The sequence below is a fragment of the Epinephelus moara genome, chromosome 9 (assembly GCF_006386435.1).
Source record: "Epinephelus moara isolate mb chromosome 9, YSFRI_EMoa_1.0, whole genome shotgun sequence".
In the NCBI taxonomy this organism is placed as follows: domain Eukaryota; kingdom Metazoa; phylum Chordata; class Actinopteri; order Perciformes; family Serranidae; genus Epinephelus; species Epinephelus moara.
The window spans coordinates 28,540,155-28,561,644 of record NC_065514.1 but is presented as its reverse complement, the minus strand read 5'-3'; the positions used below and the strand labels follow the sequence as shown (position 1 = coordinate 28,561,644).

General features: G+C 40.8%; 1 protein-coding gene across 2 annotated transcripts in view; it reads right to left on the bottom strand.

Annotated features, from left to right (window-relative positions):
• si:dkeyp-72a4.1 (uncharacterized protein LOC100148058 homolog) overlaps window positions 1-21,490 on the bottom strand; it is an 88,856-nt gene that overhangs the window by 53,556 nt on the left and 13,810 nt on the right. Inside the window, exons 2-3 of one of the 2 annotated variants that reach the window (XM_050053636.1) lie at window positions 12,208-12,332; window positions 1,716-1,842 (exon numbers count right to left, since the gene is read on the bottom strand). In XM_050053636.1, coding sequence (XP_049909593.1) covers window positions 1,716-1,842; window positions 12,208-12,332 — 252 coding nt within the window. The remainder of the gene's footprint in view (window positions 1-1,715; window positions 1,843-12,207; window positions 12,333-21,490) is intronic. The other variant, XM_050053637.1, reaches the window with a different exon arrangement.

Sequence of the window (21,490 nt, the reverse complement as noted above, 5' to 3'; positions counted from 1 at the left end):
CGCTCACCAGTTTTTAACTGAGCTGCTCCATCTTGTCTGTAGACATAAGTGTATGAACTGGCACATCCAGGAAATAATGGTATTATTTTACACATCGTCATAAAAGCAACAGGGAAAGTGCAACATGCTGTTTAAAAGAAAGCATGATATTTTTCAGTGTGAGTCTCAGTGGTTAGGATGAGGCAGTACAAGTGCAGTGAAGTGCTACAAAGAAGCAAGCTCTCCATCTAGTGGATATAAGGTAGAAAGCTCGCACAGGCATGTGGGTAATGCAAGGCTCAATTGCATGTCTGAGTGTTTGGTTATGTCACTAAGGAGCAGACAGAAGTGCTTCTCTTGAGTTACACTGTCCATTGACCTTTATACAGATCAAGCATTTGCATATGAGTATTTAAGTTTGACTTTAAGCTGGGGCTGGGTGATATGACTCAAGGATCCCGATATATATCTTGATCTTTTCAGAATTTCTCTGAGATTACATAACTGGTATGATCACATGCATCAAATAGTGTGATCATTCTGGTAAACTAAGAGGGAACGTGGCTTGTATGACATTTTAAAGGGCTTTAATTTTGAAATTGCACATCAGAAAGTCCTGATACTGTCTGGATGACACTCTGAAATGGTGTACTGTCTTTTGGAAGTCAGATAGGTCTTTGGAATGTATTCCTAATTACTAAGTTTGATTAATTATTCACACAATTGGAATTAGACATTTCTATGACACAGTTTGCAGGCAGTAGTTATTTTGTTACTATTTAAAACGAGTTCATTTTGTTTTATGCATTTCTGTGTTTTCATTTATTTAAGTATTTTTGACGCACTGACTTACTTTATGAATGTTGGGATGCCTACCATGGTGCTTTAACTCTGAAGTCAGTGCTTGCACGCTGTTACCATAATACCTAGTATATGCATGTATTGCAAAATAACAAAGAGGAGAGGCTGGCTTGACTGCAGTGATCTGTATTGGATGTGTATTACGTGATGGTATCTCATGGTACTGCTACATGTGGCAGCAGTCATTTTGTGGCATATTTTGCAGAGCACAGCAGCCTGTTCCACATCTGTTCTCCTAAAACCAAACCACCTCCAGATGATAGACCCCCCTATCCTTCCTCCATTTTGAATTGACGTCAGCACAATAACTGACATTAAACCTGTAGGTAAGGTTGATCAGTTTGGGATGTCTTGTTTGTGTGTGCGTGTGTGTGTGTGTGTGTGTGTGTGTGTGACAGAACGGGAGAGTGAGTCTACTGCACATAAACACAGCCTGCTTTAATGCATAAGTCATTTACTAAAATGCACAAGGATCATATGACAATTTGCTCATTCGCCATATTGCCTGTTAAATGATATTTGACTATATATTGGGTACATCACCCACCCCTACTTTAAGCTCCTATTTCGCAGCCTTGGACATACTGTAACAGCCAAAACTTGAGCCAACCCATAAAAAAAACACTAACTTCTTCTTAGTCTCCAGAGTCTTAATAATAAATTTTAATGTACATTTTTATATGTCCACGTTGAACAAGTGTTAAATATTTGATTTCTAGGCTATTAATCATTCTAATTTAATTAAATGCTTTCAAGAAAGTAATTTAAGTATTCAAGTGTCTGGATGTGTGTGTGTGAGAGAGAGAGAGAGTGTGTGTTTCTCTGCTTGTGTGTGCATGCTGATTACTGCAGAGGTATGTCCTCAGGCTACTCACCGCTCTCAGTGGACAGCTGGCTGTGGTATTCTGGAAACTGTGTTTCCACTGGAACGCTGATGGTGCGTCGCAGAAGATGGACCTTGCATGACGCAGAGCGCCTCTCCTGCAAAAACAAGGAACGGATCTGCTGAGACAGAGAGAGAAAGAAGAGGACAGAGACACAGAGCAAGGAATTCAAGACAGATAAAAGGCTGAATAAATCCAACAAAAGGCACAGATACAAAGTAAGCACACAGAGAAGATAGCGCACAGAGGAATGAATGAAAGCTAACAAGAAGAAAAATGGTGGCCGCTGGAAATGGAAGAAATACACATACAACAGTCACCAAGGCTCCTTATCTATGTTCTTGTGGTTATTCTGGTCACCATGTTTAATGCTGTGTTGGGCCAATAGCACACAATAGCTGTAGAGCTCCTGATAAATGGGGAGCCATTGGATAAAACAAAGCAGACATTAGCAGCACATCAGTCTGTGTCAGCCCATATCTTCCTTATAGCTTGCATACCAAATGTTTGGCTCCAAAAGATTAAACAGACAAAGGGAAAAGGATGGCTGTGGTGAGAAAGTGGTGACTGAAAGAAAAAGGGAAAGGGCCTGATGTCCTCCAAAAGGAGTGATAATGGCTTATCGAACATCCTCACACCCCTCAGCTCAATGCGGCACCCTGTCTGTCTTGTTTTCTCTACCCCTCTGTTTCCATGTCCGTCTGTTTATCTCGCTGTGTCTCTGCAAGTCACCTCTTTACTTGCCTCATGGGACCGGGGTTTAAGGACAGCTCTCACTGACAACGCCTCTGCCATAATGACAATGTCTGGTGGTCTGAGCCATGATGACGAAGCAATGTGAGCTGTAATTGAGTCCCACTAGTCATTGCAACAATTCTGCCTGGGATAAATACAGTAATAGCAACATACAGAAAAGTACTGGAAGGCCAAGGGTATCAAGCTTCCAGGAACACTGAGAGTGTAATCTCTAATCTATTGATTTGTAATGCTAAGTGACAAAGTTATTGTTTGAGGGGTGAGAACTGCCAACATTCAGATGCCTAAAATATTAATGGAGAGGGAGTAAGTCACATGAAAAACAAGTCAGAATTACAAACTTAAAGCTCAAAATAGGTCAAGTGTTAAACTACCATCGTTCTGATGCAATGAACCCATCTCACTAATTTCCTGTCAAAGGACTAACGGTGGAAAAATATTGCAAACAGGAAACAGTGATGTATCTTTTCACTCTCTGCTAATTCAATTAAGGTAATTGCTTTTACCATGGACGTAAGCACTGATTTGATTACAACAGTTAAGCAAATGGCAAAGCCCACTTGAATTAAGGCTCAGTCTAAACACTGGAGTGGCCCCTTGAAGTATCCTTCACCCAGCATGAATTTTGGACTTCTTTGTCTGTGATCATCAGCCCCATCTGCTGGCAGTTACATGTAGCTTTAGGGATGTAGATAAGAAGAGGAAGAAGAAGAATCCCAGGGTCTGAGTTGTCATATACACACAGGCCTGAAATACACACACATGCATAAACAAGACCTATAAGTGCATTAAATGGAGATGTCAGAGTGAAGGGTTTGCCTTGGACAAGCGCCCCAAGCAGTTGGGGGTTCAGTGCCTTGCTCATGGGCACCTCGGTAGTTCCCAGGAGGTAAATTTGGCACCTCTCCAGCGACCAGTCCACGCTCCATACTTGGTTCCACCCACTGACCTCAGGTTCCCAAGCCAAGTCCCTATGAGCTGATCTCCTGCCGCCCCAGAGAGTAATGATGAGCTGAACCTGGTCACTAATTTCGCAAACACTGTGCTTAATGGGCCCAAATAACAACTGAATGCTTCACATGGTGGAAATGAAAAAAGTCCAAACTCTGCAAACCTCTCTGGAATCACACCTTTCCTTCAGTTTTATTACCTTCATATTGCAGCCTTCGAGAAATTGCTCACTGTTGAGATTGTTGGCCTTTTTTTGTGCTGTTTTGCATTCACTCTCTGAATCCTTCCTTTTTGGCTGTCTTTGTGTTTGTGGGAGCATCGTTTGTCTTATGATTAGGGACGTCATGTTGGCTGTACAAATAGCTAAGGGCCTAATCGCCTTTGGCAAACAATGCCACAAACATTTATTGAGTGAACGTTCTATTACAAATGATGCTGTGCTTTAATTCTATGTTTTTCAAAATGTGTCAGAGCACATGAGAACCATGAGTATAAGGAAGAGAAAGATGGACGTGACTGGAGAGAGAGAGTAAAACAATTCAACAAAAACTAAAGAGAAAAACACTATTTTAAAAGAGCGATATAACAAAAGGACAAAAACAAAAGAATAAAGAAAGAGAGTGATTGTGTACTGAAACCCCTGCAGCTAATACTGCTTCACAACCAACAATCAATCAAAACTTTTGTGCAGGGACTCTTAAGTCTTTTTATACACTTTGACTTTTCTTTCTTCTCACTTCCCAACTTTACATTTTTGCTCAGCCTAGAGTTTGCATACATTGTGTTATGGAATGGAAGCATATATAGGCCAAATTTAAGCAAATAAATAGTGAATAAAGACAAGTTCATACAGTGAACAAAAAATAAACACCAGGGACGCACAATAATATCAGCATGACATCTGTATTGGCCAATATCAGCTTTAAAATGAACTATAAGATTTGGCCAACATGCTTTTTTTTATTTAGCACAATGAATAAATATTATATATGTTGGAAATTATAGTACTTAATGTCTCCATCTGCCAGTGGGCCAACACGATAAGAGTATGCATGCATAATTTGAAATTAATGCCACTCAGAAGAGGTTTGATGATCACTAAACTTGGTGGGGGGAAAAAAAGAATATATCAATTTCGGTATCGTTATCAGCCAAATGAGTTGTTATATATCGGCATAGTGTATATCGGCAAAAAAATCAAATATCGTTCATCCCTAACAAATACAAGTCTTTTGTTTTTGCTTTTGCTTTTACATTAGCTAAAATAAAATATCTATGACTATTTCTATGCACACAAAATGCTTATTTCTCTCAAATTTTGTGAAGAAATGTGTTTAAATCTTATTATTGAGCACTTCTCCCTCCCAAAGATTAATCACCCACCTGACAGGTGTGGCATATTAAGATGCTGAATCAACAGCTGACTCATTACTACACAAATGTGCCTTAGGACGGTCACAATAACAGGCCCGTCAAAAATGTGAAGTTTTATGACACAAGATGCCACAGATGTTGCCAATTTTGACGTAGTGTGTCAATGACATACTGACGGCAGGATCGCCACCAGAGCTGTTGCTTGTGAACTGAAAGTCCATTTGACTACCATAAGACTGTTTTTGTGTATTTGGCAGTACATCCAACCAGCTTCACAACCAGCCACCAGGACAGCTGGCGCAAGAGTTTTCACAATTTCTGCCCAAACTGTCAGAAACCATCTCAGGGAAGTTTGTCTGCACGCGTGTCATCCTCGCAGGGGTCTAGACCTAACCAGTTCAGCAGGCAACTGCTCATCAAGGTTTACACTGTGACAGGCAGTGACAGACGGCATGTATGGCATTGTGTCGGCGAGCAGTTTACTGTGCCCCATGATGGCAGTGAGGTTATGGTATAGGCTGGCATAAGCTATGTAGAACAAACACAGGTGCATTTTAATGCCAATTTGAATGCACAGAGTTAGCCATCACCTGCTGCCATGACCTCATGTTACATCATGATAATGCATGGCCCCATGTTGCACTCCTGGAAGCTCCTGGAAGCTGAAAACATCCAAGTTCTTGCCAACGCAGTGTCACTTTTAAGTCATTGAAATACAGCGCTTGGGCAGTAGCTTGCGGCATTGGACACTGACGAAAAAGCCATCCTGTAACGTCTGCATGATATATGGCCTTTCACCGTTACAGCTTGATGGCGCTCAGCGGCGTCAGGGGGAAATGCAGCAGGACAAGAACGAAAGTCAAGGCGGCAAAAGTCCAAGTTGGTCGGGCGGGAGGGATGGGTCCAACAAACACCGTCTTTCACCCGGGAGAGCAGCATTCTTGTCCCCGTAAGATTATAAAGCCAAACCCTGTTCTTTATTCCTAAACCTAATCATGTGTTCTTGTTGCCTTAACCCAACCATGTGCATTTGTTGTTGGAGGAAAAAAACATCAGTTCACCTTGTTGTACTGACATAGTGCATTTATTTTAAAAGAGACAGTACGTAAACAGTAAACTTCCTGAACGTCAACAACCAATGCACCCAGAGTACCTTGCATGTCGTATCTGGACATGGAAAGTCCATGATCAAACGTCAATATGTGGCAAAGTCAGAGTAAGAATGTATTGTTCTTGCATGACTCACATACTCACCAGATGTCACCCACTGAGCATGGGATGCTCTGGATTGGCATGTACGACAGCAATATCCAGCAACTTTGCACAGCCATGTCAAAGGAGTGGGCCAAAGTTCCACAGGCCACATTCAACATCCTGATATGAAGGAGATGTGTTGCACTGCATAAGGCAGATGGTGGTCACACCAGATACTGACTGAGTCTTTGGGGTGTATGTGCTCAAAAAATGCATTTCTGTAGCACTATTCACGTGAAATCCTAATAAATGTTTTTCTCAAGATAAAACCAGTTAATGCTACAAATCCTATCTGCAGATTTAAACAATGCTCATTTTTAATGTGTGTCTATATTGGAAATATTTAAGTGTATTCCAAAAAGGTGCAACTGCTTTCTCAGCCATGTTGCATTATGTAATGTATGTCTGGAGAAACATTACATCATATGTACAACTATAACAAATGGGTATTCTTCACAGGCTACATGAGAGGAGCTTGAACTGAGCTATATTTCATATACAACAGGGCTTGACGCTAACCTTTTTCCCAAGGAGCACATGTGCTCCTAAGTTGAAAAAGTAAGGAGTGCACAAAGAACTTTAGGGGCACAACGGAAATTGATCAAATAATGTGTTTTCCGTAATAAACGTGATGCAAATAGACATTTACAAGCAAAATTATGTAATGAATTTGTATACAAAATGTACAGAAAGGTAAAATCATCAAGTTTTGAAAAAGTATTGCAATTTAATTTTGTCTTTAATGTTATATGTATTATCTTTGCAATATGATTATCTTACATAATGTTATTACTATCCTAAAACATTCTCCAGGTCCTCTGAAACTCTGCAGGACTTAAGCCTCTTTCACACAGAGCTTTCGCGGCGCCCACCGCGGGGTAGGGCGCAGAGGACAGGATTTGGGGGAGTACAGGCTCGTTCAGGAGCTACAGCTCCATGGTGACCACTTCCGGGTCTACTTCAGGCTCTTCTCTGCTATTGGACGCGCAGCGCCGAGGTGTCGTCACAGCGCGTTGCAGTGAAATTAAAAAAAATTTCAATTTGAGCGCAGGCGGCAGACGCCGCGACATGCGCCCCCCTCGCGCGCCGCTCAGCTCGGCGGCAGAGCAGTGCGCTCTTGCGCGGCGGTAGCACATACACAATGAATGGGTTCGTCGGCGGAGGTCTACGCTTTGCGCGCTCTGTGTGAAAAGGGCTTTATTTCCACCCTGCCCAGCAGCAGTACCGTGGCGAACGGTCCCTAAAGGCCTCTACACATGATCAGCTGTAAAAACGCTTTGTGCTGGCTGTCCCATTGTTTGTCTATGGAGAGGGCAGCAACGCCTGACAAAGCGGCACCGCTACCCTTGGCGCCGCGCACCGCTCTGATTTTCCGCCCAAGCACTGCGCTCAGAGTTGAAATTATTTTAACTACGGGGAGAACGGAGCAGGCTTCCCCGGAGATCCACCCGGTCCATCTCCTCCACACTTTGACTTATTTCCACGCTGCCGACAGTGGGACTTATATTCATTGTGCCGACAGTGGCTTGGAAAACCGCCCATAACCATGTCACACGGGGAAGAGGGAAGAGGGAAGGCGGCTGGAGTTCCTCCAACATTTGCGGTTAGATTATCATATTTTCCTATTGACAAAAATATAGCCTGCTTCGGCTGATTTTTTCATGCGCACATGTGCCCCTAAATATTTTTTACAGTTTGCACACACCTATTTTTAGTCGCAAATGCGAGTGAAACGCTTGCACTGTCGAGCCCTGTACAAGTTAAATGAATTACTTTTTGAGCAAGCACAATGACAATGCCAGACAATGGGTTCGTCTTTTGAGGTGGAGAAGGGAGGTAGAAGGTCGAAGAAGGGAGATAGAAGACCGTGCTGTGGTGAATGGAAACCGGTGAGTGCAACGAGTCCGACTGCTCTCTCTCAGCCCGTTGCTATGCGTGCTATATACGTCATCGCACCAGCAGGCCAAGGAAACAAGCATGCACAGAAAGACCGGAATGAACTTAAAGAGGGATGAGTGTATACAAGTGCGAGAAATTCTTTCATTCTGAATATTCCAGCCCCTTACATCGGATTGAATTTTCAATTGCATTGGCAATTTTCATTCCGAATTAGGTATTTACAAGATCACTTTTAATAGGAACTAACTTTCATTCCGAATGAAAAGGGAATTAAACTTACCATGTACACCCACTCAATGAAGAGTTGCTAAAATACCGGAAAACCTAATACAGCCATAACAAACGTGTCTCAGGAACGCACATAAATGTTTGACCTCAGAGCAGTTGATGCTCTGACCTGTTCTACTGGAAATTGTTTGGCTGTCTAAACCATGTCATCACACCTTTATATGAAGTGAGCCATTATAAAAATGTATCATCTTTTTGACCTGCAGTTTGCTGACATCACACAAATCCTGCAGTGTTACAGATGACCTTTCAGAGTCTGGGTCTCTAGATGGATGCATTTAAAAGCTGTTGTTCTTGGAACAAAAAGGCACTGTAGCGGGCAGGCTGCCCGTGGGTCGATTCAGATAATTCCCCCCTGCAATTATTGCTCCATTTCAGCACGGCATACCATATGCATTGCAGACAAAGAAAACTGTAGCCACACTTTTCTCCCCAGTTCCAGCAGTCATGTCGGTATGCAAGTTTGGCAAGTCCAATAACTAGGCCTCGTGTTCTAAGTGTTCTCACACAAGATGCTATATTCCCAGAGAGGGACAGTTCTGTCCCTGTTGCTGTGCTGAGAAGAGGGTTTGAGAAATTCCCCAAGGCAGCTATAATTTAATTTGCTGCTGATGGTCCTTAGATAGTGGCATTAGTTAAAAGCAATGGCTCTTGCAATGGAATATTAAATATTATTTTTGTGCCGTATGTGTGCTTGCAGTTGGCTAGACACAGACACTAATGTGCATGAGTTATTGGCACCCACAGCAGGAGGTGCACACAGACACAGGAGACACTTTTGGGTGAGCTGCTCCAACTGGAATGAATGGGATCAGGTTAAAGGTGGGCAGAGGTATGCAAGGAAAGACACTAGATGTTAATTGTCCTTATGAACTTACAGGACAGTGAGTAATATCACAATAATTATTTTATCCTTTTTTAGAGTGAGCAAACCCAGAGTAAATCGGGTGTACAACTGGTTGAGCGATCATAAGTGAATCAAATACCACAAAATACAGCCTTCATCCAAAATGGCAGTTTTCCCACTCTCATCTGTCGCTCTTCAACAGATGGCCAGACAAAATTTAAAATATATTAAACTTAGGAAATAATGCTGCACAACTGGTAATACTGTCTGCCACAGTGTTTTATTCCACTTGTGGGCTGCTAAGGGCTCAATTATGCTCAATGTTAGATACTGAGACAGATGGAGCCTTCTGTCTGTACTCTGCATTCATTGTGTTCGCATTTCTGCACATTTTCTGTAGTGTAGTTCAAGCGACATACTACCATAGGAGATGCCAAGGACATTTAAGTAATGGCAGAACGGAACAAATTAGTAATATAGTAAAAATAATTAAAGTGACATTGTATGTTTTGCATGTTTTCTGTTTTATGTCTAAATGAAAAAATATAGTTGATCAGGAAAGGCTCAATTCAAAGTGAAATCACCAGCCATTGGCTGAGTTGCCAAACTGCCAATAATTATTATTATCAATCAGAATGACCCTTAAAGGAAGAAAAGGGAAGGGTTGTTTTTGGTTGAACAAATGTTTTATGACTATAATTGAAACTTATTGTAGATAAGCAAATGTACACAGTATGATTACTGTCAATATTCATATCATGGTAAACCCCAGTATACCACTGCAACCCTAATTGCAGGTTCTTTTTTGAAGTTTAAAGTCATCAAATTTGTGACTCAAGTCCAGGTTATGTGACTTGAATCCACACCTCTGATTTAAACATATTGCATACATATGCCACAATGTAATATATATCAATAACAGTAATTAATGTGATATTGAGCTCAAATATACAGTCCAATCCTAGTAATGACTTAGTGTCGAGAAGACACCTAACAAGCCAAAAAGGGGAGAATATCTGTGTAGGTGTAGGGTATGAGGGAGATTTGAAAATGAGCTCACACAAAACTATTAAACAAGGACAAGGTATTACAGACTGAACAATGTAATTTGGATAACCCTGCTGATTTGTGATTTGTTCCTAGTCAAAGAGCCAGACTCCGCTGGCTCTGCATAATGAGATGAATTTAAATGCAGCATCAATTCTCACAAAACTCAGGATTCAGTCAGGAGCTTATGTTTCTCCATAGGTTTTCATTATTATTATAGCCTGATACTGTATTTTTAAGGCCTTTACTTTTACTGATATGATTATTTAAACTCGATTTGTACCCTAGACTGCACACTGGATATTAGGGGTAGGAATCACCAGAGGACCCACGACACGATATTATCAGATACTTTGGTCACAATATGATTTTGTGATACTGCGATATTCAGAGTAGTGCGATACAATATATGTGATATATTGCGATTTATTACCTTTTTTGCCATTTGCGAACTTTGTCAATAACAGTTTTACATTTTAAAATACATTTTTCAGTCAGTTTATCTGAAATCATTTTTATTGCAGCAAAATGTGATGGAAAGCAGACAGACTGACCAATACCATCATAAAACCTGTCAGAAATGCTGCATACACCTGACAAACTGAGCTGTTGGCAGATATAACGCCCTCTGAGAGGCCAGATTAAGCACGAGTGAAACACTGCACATGCAGGTATCCCACTAACTGAATGGCTGCACCCATGGTAGAGGCGTTGGCTGTTACAAAAACAATTTTGCAGGACGTCTGCAATGTTTGCTCCAGTGTGACATTCATGGACTGCTCTAGTTTAAAGAACATGAGGCAGCAGTCGCCAGTTCTCTGTGAGATAATGTGCCGTAACAGTCACATATGAATCCACTGACCTTGAAGTCCAGGTGTCACAAGTTAATCACACTCTTCCCGCTGTACTCAAAGATTCATCAGCTTTATGCTTCACTTCTCTGTAGAGCTTGGGTACGGCTGTGTTGGTGAAAAAATGTTGGGACTGAGTCACATACCGACGGAGTGTTTTAGTATGTAACAAAAGCCCTTGTTTTTAACGACACCGTATGGACGCAGATCTTTGCACATGAAGTAGGTGTTGGACTGTGTTATTTTCTTGGCTCTCTTTGAGTTGGATGTTAGTTTTGTCAAGCTAAGTGTGTCCAGTGTTGGTTGATTTTTTTTTGGCTGAGCGGGTTTAGAATTAGCTTGGTCGTCAGCAGCTAATGCTATCTCTGGATGGTGGAGTGTGGGGTGAGCCCTCATGTCCGTAGTATTTTCAGATTTTCAAAAAATATTTTCATTTTATTCTCATATGACACTGCTTGCAAATCGCATGTGTCATATTGAAGTCTTCCTTTCCTTCCATGTGAAAAAATCTTAGATAAGACCAGACGTTTGATTTAAACGCAGACAGCACACTTCTGGTTTCTTTCTCGCCTCTGTCTTTGTTTTGATGAACTTCCTGCCAAATGCTGCTGACTGACACCCCTGCTGACCTCACCAGGGAAAACAACATAAGCACCATCTAGTGGACGAAAAAGCAATCGATTTTATTATTCTAGTACCAAAAGTTTTATTAAAAAGTGTATTTGCAAAAATGAATAATCTATGTAATAAAAGATCGATACTTGGCGACTGTATCGATACAATATAGCCACACAAAATATTGTGATACTACGCTGTATCAATTTTTTCCCCACCCCTACTGGATATCTATGGACTGCTTTTCACTGAGTATCAGTGACAAGTAGTTATATTCAGTTTTGCTTGAAACTCACTTCACAGTCAAACTGCTGTAATTAATTGCATGTGTAACCACTTATCCTGTTCAGGGCCAGTGGGATTAAACCTAGAACCCTCTTGCAGTGAGGCAACGGTGCTAGCCACTGCAAAAATGTGACAGATATAATAATATTTACATGAATTTAAGATGTGTTGTAAAATGTACAGCTATGTGGAAAAATGGGTGGATGGAAAGAAGCTACAAAGCAAAGGCAAAAAAAAGAGGAACATGAACAGACGAGAATAACAATGGTGACACAGAGAGACATGACAGACAAGAGATAGTACTGTCTGCTCTCACCACCTCCTCCTCATTCAGAAGCAGCATCTGACAGTCACCAACCACGCAGTACTTCGGGTTCCACACAGTTTGCTCTTCATAGGAGTGACCACGCGACAACCAGTGTCTGGACGGACACCGCACATCTAGAAAGGAGAATCAAAAAGAAATGTGTCAGTTGGGTAGGTAGAGAAAAGATGAAAGACTCCCAGAAAAATGATTTGTTTGTTCCCTTGACGATGGAGTGGAATATCACAGTATCAGTGATATCCTAAAAAACAACAATGAGGGATGAAGTAGGCAGAAGAGTGGACAATAAAGACTTTTGTTTAATGGGCCCTATGTGAAGAGAGAACTGCTTTTCATCTCTTTCAAAGAACTGTTTTCCTCAGCGAACACAAAAACTCTCTCCTTAATTAGAAATGTGACTGAGGTAATGACTACCGCATGCTCTCCACTTTTTTCACTTCAATCACTCTGAGAGTGTCAGGTGAAGAGAGGATAAATATAAAACAAGCGAGACACATAAATTGGATTTTGCTGCATCTCCAGTGATGAGGTGACATAAATCTCAGAAAAGCAATACATATGCTTTTTCACACGGGAAATGCAATCCATCAATTCTCACACATGGGTTACTGTTATGGAGACACTGTGACTACATCAATCAACACAGAGCACAATCCAAGAGTTTCATTACAATTCTGCGTTGAGAAACAAACCCTTATCAGCATCTCTGCTATTCTCTCTTCACACTGCATACAGAAAGAAAATACTTTTCTGATGGCTAAACAGCTTGACTTTGACATGTCTGTGAAGATACAGATCACCTGTTGGTGCAGCTCTTGTGAGTTGTGTTGTTTGTAGTTCAACTAGAGCCTAATGACTGGCGTATGTGGGTCAGAGTGTGCTGTTTTGATGGTACAGTACATTGACGCTCCTGCTGCTAAGAGGGTAAGTCCGTGTGGAGAGACACCCCTGCATGTTGCTTCAATGTGTTTCATTTTATGGCACACACAAAACATGCACTGTGTAGCCATACTTGATAAAAAGAAACTGAGGAAGCACTGAAAGACAGGATGTACATTAAAAAATAATTCTCAGAGACAAATTCCTGTTTATTTTATGTAGTTCCCTACAAAGTGTTCATGCTTCTGGTGGCAACTTTGAATCTGGAGAGTTTCATCAATGTTGTTCTTGGAAATGTAAAATTGGGAAACAGAATATAAAACTATCAGTGCGCTTTCAAAGACTCTTCAGTTGTTAGACAGCACATATTCAATATAATGAGGCATATATTATTCATACATTGCACAGAGAATTTGTGCAATGCCTTTTTTAAGGATCTCATTTACAGTATTGTGGAATTAGAACTGTGCACCGGACATGACTGTGCAAAATTCACGTTACGCACACATTAGGTTTAGGGCTCTCACTCACAACCCTGTCAGTTATGTCTCTTTGATCATTTTGTCATATTGACTTAGCTCTATATCCCAGGTAGCCTCATCACCGTGCCATTAGACTACGTCACAAGTGCACAGGCACATTAATGCACAAACACACACGCAAAGGTGCAGCTACTGCGTACTCCATCCATCTGATCAGCTTACAGTCACGCTGTGGACAGGAGCAGGTCAAGCACACACAGTTTTCCATTTAGCAGAGCTTCTTTCGAGACAGGTTTTTCATTCCAGTGTTGATTATATTACGCAATCAAGACCAAGTCCCACAAGCTGTAGAAACATGAGAGAGAGATAGGCAAGAGAGATGGAAGTCTTTCGACTGACGGTTTTGCTTGGTGTGTGTAGCTTCATTTCCTTCAATTAAGCAACAGTGCTGCTTAACAGATGAGCTTGAGTCTTGTTCTGTCCTGGTTTAAATCTCTTAACCAACAAAGCTGTTCGGCATCTACAACAATATAAACGAAGGACAAAAGCACAAAGGCACAAAATCACCAGTGAGACCAATGTCGTTAAAAACAACCCAGGTTTAGCCATTCACTACATTTCTCCAGCAGGTCTGTGACAGAACTCATTGACTCCTGGTTGACAGACAGACCCAAGGACAACTCGCTGATGTGATATAAATTATGGATTTTTTTTCAAGGCCTTGCTGATTTATTGATCAGGCTTATGACAGGATCATATTCTGTCATCCATCAATATTTTGCAGGCACTGCTGTCTCACGTCATAGGCTAGGTGATCTGCATTTGTCCACACAGCAACATACTGCAGTCGTTCTCCCAGCTGTGATCAAAGCTAATTCAATCAGAAATAAGCAAGTTCAATCAGCTGTTTGGCGACATAACATAATAAGGTTCATGCTAATTTGATTAGCCTTTGGTCACTTTGAAACCATGCTGTGTCAGCTTTTGAATGTTTCTAATATACGTATCATTTTACAGGCTCTGATCTCTGTAAGAGATGGCATTAGAATGACTAATTTACTTACTGTAGCGTCTGTTTCTATGATTTGCTAATCATTAGCTCTCTTGGAAAATATTTTGTTCATTAGAATTTTTTGCAAGACTGGACTAGAAACATTTTTAGCATTAAGCAGCATCTCAATTCATTGTTTGGAAAGTTTTCATTTAAACTACTACATGGATCTCATGTGAGAGGAGAATAATCGTTAAATACAGAAATTACAATCGTAAAGAGAGAACTGCATCATCCCAATGGCCCCACAAGATAAGTATGGACTACTCTTCTAGAATAGAACATTTTGTGTGTCATGTAATTTCCATTTCCTCCATTTGAAGCAGCTCTTCCATCTAAAGACATCCATGTGCCAAACATAATGTTGCACATGCTGAATGATGATGCGCTTCAGCTGTCATCCGGTTTTTGGTAACTGCTAACACAGCAAATGGATGGTCCTGGATGAATACAGCAACTGCACCTCTCCATTCTCCTGATTGTACTGCTGGTACGGTTTGCTCCTACTCAGGTACATCAGCAGCAAGGATGGAAGGAGTACCAGAATATTTTTCTCAAATAAAAGTGCTGTTAGTTGTGTAAAAATGTCCTTAGATAAGAGTAACTGACTGTACTGTAGGTCAGTTTAGAGGCGATGATGATAATGATGTTATATGGTAGACCTATTAAATCAAAGAGCACATTTAGGATATTTACATGTCAATGTATACATACAACATCACAGAACCCCTATGTCCAAACCAACAATTTATTCCTTTTCTATGGATAAAACTTTGCAGCCTGTGCATACAACTTATTATTAGTTACACAACATCCTTTCTCAGAGTCGTCTTACTAGACCATAACCATAACCATATAACCATAAAAAAAGAGGACAAAACTTGGGCCAAAATAATTAGAGCTGTAGACATTATTAAGGCTACAGAAATTAAACAACATGCCACTTCTTAGGGGATTTATACTTGTGCGGTAGACCCTACGCTGTAGCCTACACACGTGGCCTATGCCGTTGTGAGCATTTATACTTGTGCTGTGGTGTGTCTGTGTCACTCTGCAGTTACACCTCCAAAACACTAGTCAGTGGCGGGGTTTCTGTGAAATGCTGTAAAGTTTAGTTGATTCAAAACACACCCAAAACACACTATAAACATGGCTTAACAGAGACAATTTCAAACACAAGTACACAAATCAGCTTCACTATAACTGGCAGCATTCACAGACAAAGCACTTGTCTTTATGTGGACACATTTTCCCCACAAATACAACATGCTAACATTATTAGCACATGCCTACGACATTTAACATTGTATAAATTAGCCTAGCAGCTAGCAAATTTTTCCTCAACTCATATGAAGCCAGGGACAACAGCAACATTTAACAAAGGCAACGTTACAAAATTTAGCTCCATTACAACTCACAAGGTTCAAAACAACTGTCTTATGCTAAACACGTTTTCCAAACAAATACAACATGCTAACGTTATTAGCACAAGCCTATGGCATTTTACACGGTATAAATTAGCCTAGCAACGAGCGGAGATATCCTCTGCTCATATGAAGCCAGAATAAATCCCAATTAAAGTACAAATCCCCAAAGGATAAATCACACGCAAGATCAAATCACATCAAATCATATAAAATCACACTACTTTTTATGGAGGCGTTGTCTTCACAATTTATTGTTTATCTGTGAAATTAAAGTAAATAAAAGCTTTGTTTCCACTAAGGGAAATGGTTTCAGCTCACAAAAACAGACAGGAGGTCTGCATCACCACCATGTGTAGTTACATTTCTGGGGAGGCGCATGTCATCCTACGCCATAGGTACGGCGTCCATTCGACGCAAAAGTATACATCCCGCATGACAGAACAAGAACAGAGGGATAAAACATCACCGAAACTGATAGCTACAACCACAAACACACGCTAATGCAAAATAATTGTCCAGTTTTTTGTCCATAAGATGCACACGCGCACACAACGCTACGTTTTATAATGTTGACATTGTCACTCAGTTTGTTGTACTCACCTGTCTGAACTACATCCTGTGAAATTTGTACACCGTTAGCTTCTCCACAGCCTGCTCCACATTCAACTTCTTAGCTCGATTATAGTCAAAGAACAATACAACCAGCCCACTCAGCCTCTCTGTCCCACTGCGCTCCACAAAGTTATCAAACATTTTGCGGTGAAAGAAGCACTGTAGTCCCAGCTGTGACAGAGATGAACGGCCAAAAACAGCAGGAGTGTCTCACACAACTCAATGAAGGTGAGAATTCCTGTGATAGCAGAAATCGCCGCTGCAGTGGGCCAATACAACGTATGTTAGCATGTAGCATGTTAGCTAACTTAGACACGCCAGGGGACCTGTTGGTCTCGCGACACAGTGTGGGTGTGTCTGATGTGTGTCACGAAGCGTGCCCAGCTAATGGTGCATTAACCTTGCAATTTAATGCTCCATATTCTGCCAGTGAAGTTTAGGACATGGAGCTGTGACCGCCTGATACATTTTTTAATACCCTGATATTTTCTGAGACGGTTATCGTACAATTAAAATCTCATACCTTTGCAAGCACAAGCATCAAGACTTTATGTGACTTTTGGTTTTCCTCTGTAAAATGTTATCGGTGGCAAGCTAACTACAATACTCTGAGACACAAACAAGTATAAATGTGACTTGTCACAAACACCTAATAAAGAGATAATAGCCCACATAAACCATTGTGTGGTCTATGCAGCTAACATTAGCTAATGCTACTGTTCTTACTAGTTAGACCCAGTTTGTGTTGCTTGCTCATATACTTTTGGTTATTGTGGTAACCAAACATAACAGATAATGCTTTCTACGCTGGGGTACTGTTAAACAAAAAAGACAACTACGAAATTTGCAACAAATAATAAGTGACGAGCTTTCCCAGAAAACTAGTTTAACAAAACTGATGTTTACCGTATGTATCCTGTCATAAAATATGGAACCACACATTAATATAAAATAACGTGTCCACAAACAGAGTCAGAGGATAGATAAATAGTGGCAAAGTAGCCAGCAGCTTTCAGACATTTTTAAATTGTTTCTTTGTAACAGCGCCTGTAGTAGTGGATGCTGCCATCTACTGGCAATAATTGAGATTGCAGTGCAACATGACATTAAAAAATTAATAAAAAGTAAATAAATAATGATGAAATAGCCTTAGTACACAAACAGTCCTGTGGTCTTATGAATATCCTGACAGTTTTATTACAGTAAAAATAATTGCATTAATTATCCACAGGAGTATACAGTAGAATAATAGGCTGCTATGATAAATGATATTAAAGCCCCATGCTCCACAGGCATTTTCACTGTTCCATTCACCTTGATTAGACGTCAACACAGTGGGGTGGGGATGTAAAGGCCAAGATTGACATTAGCGCTAGAACATACACTCTTTATCTTTAATTAGTTCAATGAGTTTTGTGACTTCATGTGATCAACTTTTTTCTCTGCAGACATTTGACATTCATAGCAGGCAAAACGCAGGTTCAACTTATAACATTAATGAGGGCTCTTATCCAATTTGAGTGTCCCAGTGAGCCATCTCAGTGATTCAGCATGCACAATACAAGGGCTCTCATTTATCTTCCAAAGTACACTTGTGCTTTTCATCCTGCCACAGGTCAAAAAAATGTCTCCTGTGAAAAACATCTACCTGCAACATAGCTCAGGCTATCTTCAACCTAGACAGAGGTCTTTATTAATGTGAAGATACACCGACAAAGTGGCAGTATTTGAGGAGGTGGGACAAAAACATGTTGTCTAATTACATGTAGATCAGTGGAAACACCTCTGAGGGTTTGCATGGCCTTTAAATATGGACATGATGAATTGTTCAGAAAACAAAGGCTGGATAAGGCACTGGTGGATATCAGTAGTGATCCTAGACTTTGGGGGTCCCCAGGCAAAGAAGCCTATAAAGGCCCCCTAACAACCGGGGTGTTGTTTTTCCTCCTTTGGTTGTTTTTTCTTTAGTTTTTGGTGACCAGAAAGGAATGCATGTTTCATGGTGCTTACATTTACACCTAATGTATGTATGACAGTTACAGGTAGCTAGCTGACTGTGCTCACTAACGGTATCCATTGAGAATCCAAGATATGCCAGTATGAGTCGTCATCGGGGGCCCCTTTTCAAAAAATTGTTTTGGAGCCTAAAACATTTTCCTGATTGTCCTCTCCAGACAGTACACTCTTTGATCATCTTGCCCCCAACAGACCTACAGATCAATGCACTTACTTCTATGACGCAGCAAAGTACAACCAGAGAATAGGACATGAGGTGAAGTGGATCTCAGCTGGTAAGTGCTGATATGTGGACCTCCGTTAACATGGATACTAACCTTTCTTTGGCATGAATTTGGATGTTATAGGTCACTATGGCAAACCTGAGAGATCGTCTTGTCAAACATTCACCCTGATAAGGATCTAGTGACCAAAACTCTGTCTTTGTTATTAAATACTTGGATTGGACTTAAGTGCAGTGCCTTCCTTTCTCCACAAACCCCTCTGTGGAGATGTCAGAGATAAAAGGATGTCTAGGTCTGCAGTGTGCCCAAATGAGCCATGGGAGAAGTTAACTGGCCCATCAGTGACAACAATGTGGGACCCCAGATTCATCAAAGAAACTGATTTTTTTCTTTTCTTTTCTTTTTTTTTTTAAAGATAGCTACAGAAAGGCCGACTTGAGTGGCAGTCAACAGCAGAAATGACCACTGTAGTGCAGGGGTGTAACAATACATTGATCAGGATCAACACCTAGATTCAATGATCAACAATTCGATACCATCATTGCAAAGAAAAACATCAATACATTTGTCATCTTTAAGATATTCCTTTATTTTGAAATTCTTATCCCTTTTCTGTGTTATCATTTCCATACAAGCACACTTGCTTCCTAAACATTCAAACAGTGCCTGTGGCCTGGAACCAGGCAGACTATGGAAAGAAGCCAAGAAAAAATAAACTGTGATATATATTGATATTGTGTCATATCGATCACAGGCTCCTGACTGTGGTGAATTTTGTGATTATCAGCAAATATTGTACATGATCCAAAAGTCACTACATGATACCATGATGTGATTTACAGCCCTACTGAAGAGGTCTAGAAATGCAACATTTTTTACATTTAGGCCTACTGAGTCCAGAAAAAAATAGTTGGTTTGACTTGACTGTAATGTTCCCTATGGGATGTTTAATCTCTATTGCACATTCTTTAAATCCATTTATGAAACAATCAGAATAAACTAAATCCCTGCATTACCTTGCCCCCAGTTCAGATCTCCTCGTTCCTTACTTCTCAGTCACACCAATACTTAAATCTCGACCTTTAACCTATCCCCCACTCCCACTGCAAAACAAAAGGTGATCATGCATTTTCAAACTCTCTGGAGTCATGTTCCCCAATCGGTCAGATTTGCTGAATCTCTGGACAATTTTAAGCGGCTTCTAAAAACCATCTTTGTAAGCAAGCCTTTTTATAGATCTCCAACACGTTCTTATCCCAAGTCATTACATTTTGCAGCTTTGTCAGGGGACTTTCACGCCTGCATATTACATGCGAGGTATGCTTCTGCGTCTGATGTTGACATTCGAGGACAAACAAAAGCACGTGATTAGGTTTAGGAGAAAAACGTCATGGTTTGGCTTTACATTTATAGGGGATACGAACACCGTGTTCCCAGGTAAAAGTCCAGGGTTTGTTGGACCCATCCACCACCCCTCCAACACCCTATAGGTGTTTTTAATAGAGTAGTATATAAATAAAGCTTTACTTACTTACACTGCCCTTTTCTCTCTGCACTCCACATTTTTGCTCATAAGAAATAACTGATACATGTTTGGTTTCGGCAAATGCTTCTATCTAGAAGCAACAAGGCCCTTTTTTTAATCAAATAAGAGGGCATGATTAGGTTACACATTAGTCTGCTCTCTTTGTTTCTTACCTTCAGTTTTAGGGCAGTTATGTAATCAAGCACATTTTAATGAGGCTCAAATAAATGGCAGGGGAAAGACAAAACAGATCATGTATTCATTGGACTTGTGTGTGCGTGCACTGATGTGTGTGTCCATGAAAGCACAGCGTCATGGATAAGTGCGTTTCACTCTGTGTGTAAAAGATAAGCAATGTTCCGATCAGATAACAGCTAGATGCTCTGATCTAGCTCTGATGACAAGCATGGCCACAGTGTATTTGCATACACTTATAGCCATGCTGTGCTGCTCCCTCCTGTGTTTTACATTTGAGTGGCCGAGTGAGATCAATAGCTGCACAATATTAGCATTTCATCCCCCCTGCATCGATAGCTGGACTCCGCAATATGACAATAAACCTCAGCTTTCACCAGTTGCTACAGAGTCCTTCTGTCAGGTATTGATAGAGCAAATATAAAACAGGCCCTAATGGTATTAGATCAATATTTTAAGTTTGGCGGAGGTGCCTTGCAAACATTTTGTTTGAAATTTCTGCTTCCCTGTTCCAGCAAGAGAAGACGGTGTAGTGAGTGTGCGACAGAAACTGGGAGAGAGGATGTGATCCAACACAGAGTGAAGCACAAACACAGAAGATGCGAGAGTATGTAGGCTGCCTTGTTGATCTACCAAGACATCAGCGTTTGGAGCCTAATCTAAAGAAAACAGATGTCAGTGATATTTTAGGTTTGTTCAAGGGTATAACACAGGTGCTATGAAAATAAAGAGGTTAATATCGACTTGCCATCACATAACATTCTCCGCACCTACGACTCCCACAGTATATGGATTGCAGCTTCCTTGCTCACCAGACTTTTGCAAGAGGTTTGGTAAATCCAGGGTAGTTTCAATTCTTTGAG